The sequence below is a fragment of the Mobula hypostoma genome, chromosome 6, assembly GCF_963921235.1.
Source record: "Mobula hypostoma chromosome 6, sMobHyp1.1, whole genome shotgun sequence".
Lineage (NCBI taxonomy): Eukaryota > Metazoa > Chordata > Chondrichthyes > Myliobatiformes > Myliobatidae > Mobula > Mobula hypostoma.
In genome coordinates this window covers 136,910,616-136,919,253 of record NC_086102.1, presented here as the reverse complement: position 1 = coordinate 136,919,253, position 8,638 = coordinate 136,910,616, and the positions used below count along the sequence as shown (strand labels likewise).

Genomic DNA, 8,638 nt, shown 5'->3' with positions numbered 1-8,638 from the left:
AGGGAAGTTATGACCATAAAGGAAAACTCTCCTCTGCGGGGAAGTGGCTGACTGCCACTCACTGGCATATAGCATGATCCAAGTAGCGTTCCTCTACTGAATAATTCCATGATCTTACTCCAGGGGTTTAGAGTTGTCAGGTTATGATGTCCTCTTCCGAGGAATGAAACTTCATCTCACCCCATTTCCCACCAAATCTAAACATGATGACGATACCAGGAGGAAGCTTTGCCCATAACTAGAGCCCACCTTTCATCTGGTTCCAGTGCCCACGGTCAGCAAGCTGAGCAAACACGAGTCAGTGTTTGAATATGGTGGAGGTGCAGGATATAAAGATTGAAGGTGGCGTGGTGAAGGCAATCGAAAGAGAGAGAAGCATTTCTTTCACTCTGAGAAACCAGCCGGCTGATCCCACACGAGGCAGAATGAAATCCTACCTGCTCGCCCTTGTTGCTATACAGATCCTCCGCTGCTTGGGTAGGTACTGGGGAGAGCAGCACCTCAGAGAGCGAAATGTGAGAAGAATTCACTGAAGTTTATTGGAATGTCTTGTACGACTTTTATTTTCTCTCTCCCTCTCTCTGCAGGAGTGCCAAGCACCAAGGAAGCTCTGAAAGCCTCAGTTGTAAAGTTGAATGAAATCTCCGAGATCACCAACCTCTGTGGTATCTCCAGGAGAGGCGTGACAAATGTAAGTGTGTCCCGGAACATGCAGGCTCATTCATTGATTTTAATAACGTTTAAGTGATTTTATCAGATGTCAATGGTTAAAATTGAGCTGAATCTTAAATCAAGCATGCTTGTGATCGGATGATGATCGGCTCAGGAATGTTAATTTCAGATCAATCTACAACTTAGAACATCTGAGTAGCAGAAAAAAATGCAGATGAGTTCTGAAATTATATGCAAATTTGCGATTAATGTTTCATTATTAAAGGCTCCAGTGCATTGACCATCTCTGTATTGGTTACAGGAATCTTTCATTTGCTTGGATAATTTAAATATTTTGATGATCTCGGTGTCCCACTGGAATCACTGGAAACTGAAAATCTGTCTTGATCTCATTTTTACCTGACCAAAGTATGAATACTTCTAATACAATGCAAAAATGCCTTGTATTTTGTTCTTACCAGACTTATCGCACAGGCAAGTTGTCGTACAACATGGATCTGACATTCTCCGTCAAAGAAACAGTTTGCTCCAAAAATTCCGGGCTGGAATTCGATGATCCCAGCTGTCAATTCCGTCCCAAATCTATTGCTGTAAGTCCTGAGCTATTTTGCTATTCTCTTGTGGAAAGAGTTAGAATTCTTTTCTTTGTGCCAGCTCATAGTGAGGAAAAAAATAAGAAACTTGATCTTCTTTTCACAGGAGAATGGTGTTTGCAGAAGTCGCGTGGAATTTTTTGCCGATAAGGTAGCTAACGTTGATGTGGAGTGTGAAGGCCTGAAGACAGTTGACAGCGAGAGTATTGAGGTAACTTCAGTTACTTAATTCAGGGCAATGGAATTTCTAACATATGAGATTGCTTATCGAATGTTTCTTAGTCTACTTTGCTAATCATGTAAAATTTATATTTTAACACAGGAGAAAACCAAATCAAAAGAGACATCAGTGGAGGAAACATCAAATGTGAGTATTAATTCATAATTATTTGAAGGTTTTCCTTTCTGTAAATTTATGGATTCAACTGGTGAGATAACAGTTTATTTGGATGGGGATTCTGATGATCTGCTTCTGTGGAGGGTTTTCAGCCTTTATTAAAGGATTATTGAATGTGCCCCAACAAGGCAACTGTTTCATCTCTCTCTTAAAGATTCAAGTGAACGGAACATCAATAGCAGGCTGGTTCTGAGGAAAAATATGGTAGCTCTATTGTAATCGGCAATAGATAATAACTACCAGTCCTCCCAGAGTTTTAAACACTGCAAGTCAATTCATAGAACTGTTACTATTATTAGTTTATCAATTGATACACAACCCTACCAGAAGAGTGCTGTAGGAATTATTGCCAGATAGCAGAAAGAGAGGTGGGATAGTTAGAGGGCTAGGTGGGTTAGCTCTTTTCTGCAATGGTGTGTGATTGAAAAACAAATATAACCTGTCAGATTTAGCAATAACTGATTTGTAATTTAATAATAAAATATTTTGCATGGTGTTGAATTTAAGTTCATTTACAAAGTGTCTAAGGCTGTACATTCAACACACATAAAACTTGCTGGTGAACGCAGCAGGCCAGGCAGCATCTCTAGGAAGAGGTACAGTCGATGTTTCGGGCCGAAACCCTTCGTCAGGACTAACTGAAAGAAGAGCTAGTAAGAGATTTGAAAGTGGGAGGGGCATGGGGAGATCCGAAATGACAGGAGAAGACAGGAGGGGGAGGGACGGAGCCAAGAGCTGGACAGTTGATTGGCAAAAGGGATATGCGAGGCTGGAATAGCATGTCTGAGTCAAACTGTGGTCGAAAAGTTGAAGAGCCGAAGAAATTACAGATGGGGATCAGTGAGAGGTGGTTTCACTGAACTCCCGTCGAAGAGAAGATTTAAACTTCTTCAGTGTAGGCATCACCGGAAGAGGCTTCGCAGTAGTGAATTTAAAAACGCAAACACGAGGAAATCATACATTGTCTGATATGTTGTTTTTAATATTTTCTTACAGGCCAGTACAGAATCAAAAGAAGTATCACAGGAAAATAATTCAAGTGTGAGTACAAACTGGGAATTTATCAAATAATATTCCTATTAAGCAAGATTGACAGTGATAGTTAAGTCCTGAATCCAATCGTGTTGGATTAGAGTATGAGAAGGCAATTGATTGTAGTGTTGGGTTCAGAGGAAGAGGGTTCTGATGCTTGTCTCTTGGTTTGAATTGAAGTCAAATGCAAAACATGAGTTTATTCAGCACTGCTGATAAAATAAGCCAGCCAAATGCATGACATTCTGGTTCTAGGTGATGACATGTTGCAATTAAAGCTCATTTCAGTTGAATTCTTATACACATTGCCAGTAACAGTTAGACTCACACAGAACTTAAGTCACCTACAGCAGAAATCAGAGCAGCACCAGTTAGCATCTACCAGCCTGTGTGTCTGTCATAGTTTTGCAGTAAATTGAAACGCCTGAATGTGTCCATGCTCCAAACACAAACACAATTATAGAAGGTCACTCTTGTTCACTGAGCTAAACATCAAAAAATATTTTCTCATCCAGATGGAAAAGTCAAAGGAGGCATCAGTGGAAGAATTGGCAGATGTAAGTAAAACTGCTGATTTTCAAAAATTAACAATAAACGTGTAAATTCCTTAATTCAACTATCTTAGAACACATTGTAGGGGAAGAATTCATTTTAAAGGATTATAATGCTTAATTTTTGTGTATTTTCCCCTATCTCTTCAAGAGATCATGTACTAAATAAATTAGTCTGGAATTTGATGAGACGGACAAGGTCATGACTGGTTTAAAGAAGGATAAATTGAGGCAAACAATGGCTCAGGGATCAAAGAACACAGATTTCAAGTTTTTTTTGTAAAAAAAATATAAGGAAGCGATATGCAAAATGAAGCTTTTTTAAACCAAGTGTGTTTGATCTGTCACTGCATGTGGATAGGGAAAATAGACACTGCTGGAGCTTTCATAAGGGAATTATATAGACACTTCCAGGGCTTCAGTAAAAGTAGAGGAAAATAGGCGTGAATGGCTTGCCTTGCAAGATGTCGGCACTGGCTTGATGGTTGCCGCCTTTTCCCATAATAACATAACTTTGTGAGTCTCTGCTAAACAGTCCAACAGCATTGAACATTCCCAGAGGCAATGTTTGAGACAGATGCATTCATTAGGACGACCAAGAAACATTGCAGAGAATAAAGAACAGAAGCATTTGTTCATAGAGTTAGAATTTGTGAGGTTCCTGTGTGAAATCCACACCATTAGAAACCTGTTGGATCAAAGGACCACAGTCTGAGTCCCATTGAATAAAACCTCATTCTTGCCTGTTATTACTGTAACAAGTAATCCCACAGGCCCAGCATATGAGGGCTCTATTGATTGTCGATGCAATATTTTCCACTTGAACTTTGACCCATTAAAACTCGTCTTAGAAACACCTAGTTGTAGGGTTAAAGTTTAAACACTTATGTATATAAAAAGTGAAATTTAAGTTATTGCTAAGTATCAGTGCTAAAATGATAAATGCTCATGTTTAATGCAGGTGAAAAGCAAGTCAAAAGAAACATCTCTTGAAGAGCCTTCAAATGTAAGTATAAACAAAATGTTCATCAATCAAAATAAATTTGAAGCTTGGATATTGTTCATTAGGTTTTTAAGGCAGTCCTTTGTTTTTCAGTCAATCAAACATTTTCCCAAGAACAGTATGAGGTGGACATTAGTTATGCCATGAAAGTGATCTGATTTTTGACAGAGAGGTTTTTAACTGACCCTTTGTGTATATGATGTGTTAGATCTTTTTAGAAATAAAGGGAACTTAATTCCCACAATATCATGACATGGGTAATCCTTATGCTGGTTTGGTTGGGGATAGCCAATACAACAGAGAATTAGAATCAGGTTTAGTATCACAGGCATATGTCATAAAATTTGTTGTTTTGTGGCAGCAGTACATTGCTTACATAATAACAAAAATAATTTAAATTGCCATAATATATATTAATATTTTAAATTAAATAAGTCTTGCAAAAGAAAGCAAAAAAAGAAAAGAATTAGTGAGGTAGCATACATGGGTTTATTGTCCATTCAGAAATCAGATGGTAGAGGGTAAGAAGCTGTTCCTAAAATGTTGAGTATGTGTTTTTAGGTTCCTGTACCTCCTTGACGGTGGTAATGAAAAGAGGGCATGTTCTTGGTGATGAGAGTCCTTAATGATGGATGTTGCCTTTTTGAGGCATTGCCTTTTGAAGTTGTCCTCATTGCTGGGGAGGCTGGTGCCCATGAAGGATAGTGCTGGCTGAGTTTACAAATTTCTGCAACTTTTTTCCAATCCTGTGCAATGGCCCCTCCATACTAGACAGTGATGCAACTAGTTAGAAAGTTATCCACGCTTAATCTGGAGAAATTTTTGAATCTCTTGAAAGATTACAATGTTTGTCAGTATATCTGAGGATAGGATTTATTGTTTACTGCAGAACATGAAAGGCTTGGTGAGGGATGTCCACTCAACACTGAACCTCAGTACTGAAATTTTAAGTCTTACTACTTCTTAATTATCATTCAATATAATTTAAATTTTCATTTGCAAATCTTTCTAAAAGCCCAGATTACTCACAATATGTCAATATGAATATTTCATTACAGATGAGAAGCAAGTCAACTGAATTGTCTCATGAAGAGCCTTCCAATGTAAGTGTTAGCTGGGATTTTGCATCAGATATATTTCCTTGATTCTCATTGACATCAATAAAGAAACATTGAACTTAGATTGAACTCAGTCCTTCTGAAAATGACAATGTGTTCATTTTATCTATTTCAGGAACAGGATGAAAATTTGAGAGCACGACACTGACCATGACTGACTAAACTCAGTGAGAACACAGGAAGACCTCATTCATATTTAATGTTTTATCAATTGTGGCTCATCTGTAAGATGGAGATTTGCAATTGTTGATTGTACATTTTACTGTAAACTGGAAGATTGTTTTGTTTGTAAATGTTTTGTTTGTTGCTGTATATTGTTGTATCTCATTGTGTGGATCAAATTAAAAAAGTAAAGAGAACAATGATTTTCTTTCTTCAAAATATTGTAACAACTGTAACAGATCAGTTGGGAGCTGAAAGAAACATTGGACAAAGGTTCCCTCAGTCTGAAGTGGACAGGTACCACTGAATTGAGTCTTAACTATTTCCTAATGCTAAGAGTCATTGTGGACTAACACAGCCCTGACCTGCCTCTTATCCCCTGCAAAATGCTGTGTTAGTTGTAGTCTGAAGTCAATAATAAATCTCGTCTGGTAATCTCTTAATATTAGAAGGTTCAGTGATTAAGGGAAAGTGTTGAGGGGAAGGTTAAGGAGTGGTTGGGGAACAAAAATATCACAATGTTTACTATTCCTTGCATTTCCCCACTCAAAATAACAGTCACTGGAAGTTTCAGCAAGCAGTTCATTTAGTAGGGACCATTACCTTTCATTGGCTCCTTTACTAAAGATTCCAGGATGGTGAACATCAGAAAAACAGAAAATGCTGGAAACAGTGGAAAGAGAAACAGATTAATACAGTAGAATGGGAAGGTAAGAAAATAAGTGAGATTCAAATTCAGGATAGCATGAGGCTGGGCTTGCAAAGGTGATTCCAGTATTTGTGGAATACAAATTTATATATGAGAGAGAGAAAACAAAGGAACGTGTTAAAGCTATATCAGTTCAGATTTTTTGCACAATGGTGCAGCTTTCTGCAGTGCTATTCTGTTCCCTTTTCAAGTGGGTTTGTACTGGGAAAGGTCTCCAAATGTTGGAGATGGTAATCTCACAGAAGGAAAATATCAGATCAGAGGTTCAGCTTCAGAATTCTTTCAGCCTCTTGTGCTTCCTTACCAAAATAGACGGGTGCCTGTTCCTGCCAGCTCTCATACTCGAGAAGAGGCAAGGCAGCTGCAATCTGACACATGATATCTTTCAAACCTGCACACATGCGGATGTGCAGGTCTCAATTCCCTACCTATGGAAGAATGTACCTGTAAAGGTGAGGAACACAGGTACGGTTCGTCAGATTGATTACCTGTATAGGTTTTCTCCCATAAAGCAAGATTAACTTGGACTAGGTCTAATCTGTTTAGCTCAGGCCATCTCATACAAAACTCACACATAATGTTTCCCTGGTTGAGTGTCCTGAATCAGGGGTCAGAGTCTCAGAATACGGCCTCAGCCATTCAGGACAGTTCAGAAGAAATTTCTTCAGCAAGCAGAATGTGAAGTCTCAATGCAAGGCTGATGTGGTGTAGAGGCTCAGTAACTCAAAATATTCAAAACAGGAATTAGTAATTTTGTTTTAGGTATTAACTGAATATCTGAGTCAAAGAGGGACCAGTGCAAGGAGATGTTGTTGAGGAATAGATCGGAAATGATCTGAGTGAAAGGCAAAAACTTCTGCTCCTGCTTCTTGGGCTTAAATGTTTTAATGTTTTTCATTTCAAACAGCACAGTCACCTTCCAGCTAACGGAATGATTCTTTCTCCAGAACAATGCACAAAATGCTGGAGAAACTCAGCAGATCAGGCAGCATCTGTGGAGGGGAATAGACGGTCAACATTTTTGACAGAAACCCTTCATCAGGATTGGAAAGTAAGGGGGAAGAAGCCACTATGAGAAGTGGGGGAGGGGAAGGAACACAGGCTGATAGGTGATAGGTGAGGGAGATCAAGTGAGAAGCTGGAAAATGATAGGTGGAAAAGATAAAGGGCTGAAGAAGGATGAATCACATAGGAGTGGAGAGTAGATTGAGAACAAGGGAAGGAGGAGGGACACCAGAGGGAGGTGATGGGCAGCTAAGAGGGGATCCAGAATGGGGAATTGAAAATGTGAGAAAGGGAAGGGGGAGAAATCATTGTAAGCTAGGGAAGACAATGTTCATACCATCAGGTTGGAGGCGACCAAGATGGAATAAGGCTGGGTAGCCTCTAACCTGATGTCAAGTACCAAGTCAAGTGCAGTGTGAGTTTCTTCTCCTACCTGAGAGTGGCCTCATCGTGGCAATAGACTAACTTGAGGCCATGGGCGAACAAGTAAGAATGGGAATGGGAAGCAGAATTAGAATGGGCTGGCCACCAGTAAATTGTGCTTTTTGTGGCGGATGGAGCGAAGGTGCTCGGTGAAGTGGTCCCCCAATCTAGGCTGTACCTCACTGTGCTCAGTAAGAGCTTCCAGATTAGCACAGTAAACATGGAAAAATAGAAAATAGGTGCAGGAGTAGGCCATTCGGCCCTTCGAGCCTGCACCGCCATTCAGTATGATCATGGCTGATCATCCAACTCAGAACCCTGTAGCTGCCTTCCCTCCATACCCGCTGATCCCTTTAGCCACAAGGGTCATATCTAACTCCCTCTTAAATATAGCCAATAAACTGGCCGCAACTGTTTCCTGTGGCAGAGGGTTCCACAGATTCACCACTCTCTGTGTGAAGAAGTTTTTCCTCATCTCGGTCCTAAAAGGCTTCCCCTTTATCCTTAAACTGTGACCCCTCGTTCTGGACTTCCCCAACATCGGGAACAATCTTCCTGCATCTAGCCTGTCTAATCCCATTAGAATTTTATACTTTTCAATAAGATCTCCCCTCATTCTTCTAAATTCCAGCGAGTATAAGCCTAGTCGATACAATCTTTCATCATATGGAAGTCCTGCCATCCCAGGAATCAATCTGGTGAACCTTCTTTGTACTCCGTCTAAGGCAAGAATGTCTTTCCTCAGATTAGGGGACCAAAACTGCACACAATACTCCAGGTGTGGTCTCACCAAGACCTTGTACAACTGCAGTAGAACCTCCCCGCTCTTGTACTCGAATCCTCTTGCTATGAATGCCAGCATACCATTCGCCTTTTTCACTGCCTGCTGTACCCGCATGCCCACTTTCAATGGCTGGTGTACAATGACACCCAGATCTCGTTGCACCTCCCCTTTTCCTAATCAGCCACCATT

The 8,638-nt window shown here is 40.0% G+C and overlaps 1 protein-coding gene across 1 annotated transcript; it reads left to right on the top strand.

Annotated features, from left to right (window-relative positions):
- Positions 1–308: 308 nt before the first annotated feature.
- Positions 309–4,406, top strand: spp2 (secreted phosphoprotein 2). Its single transcript, XM_063052560.1, is given in 7 exon segments — positions 309–477; positions 588–691; positions 1,134–1,262; positions 1,372–1,500; positions 1,588–1,632; positions 4,207–4,251; positions 4,368–4,406. Coding segments are annotated over 7 exon segments (657 nt in total). The 5' UTR covers positions 309–311.
- Positions 4,407–8,638: the final 4,232 nt, after the last annotated feature.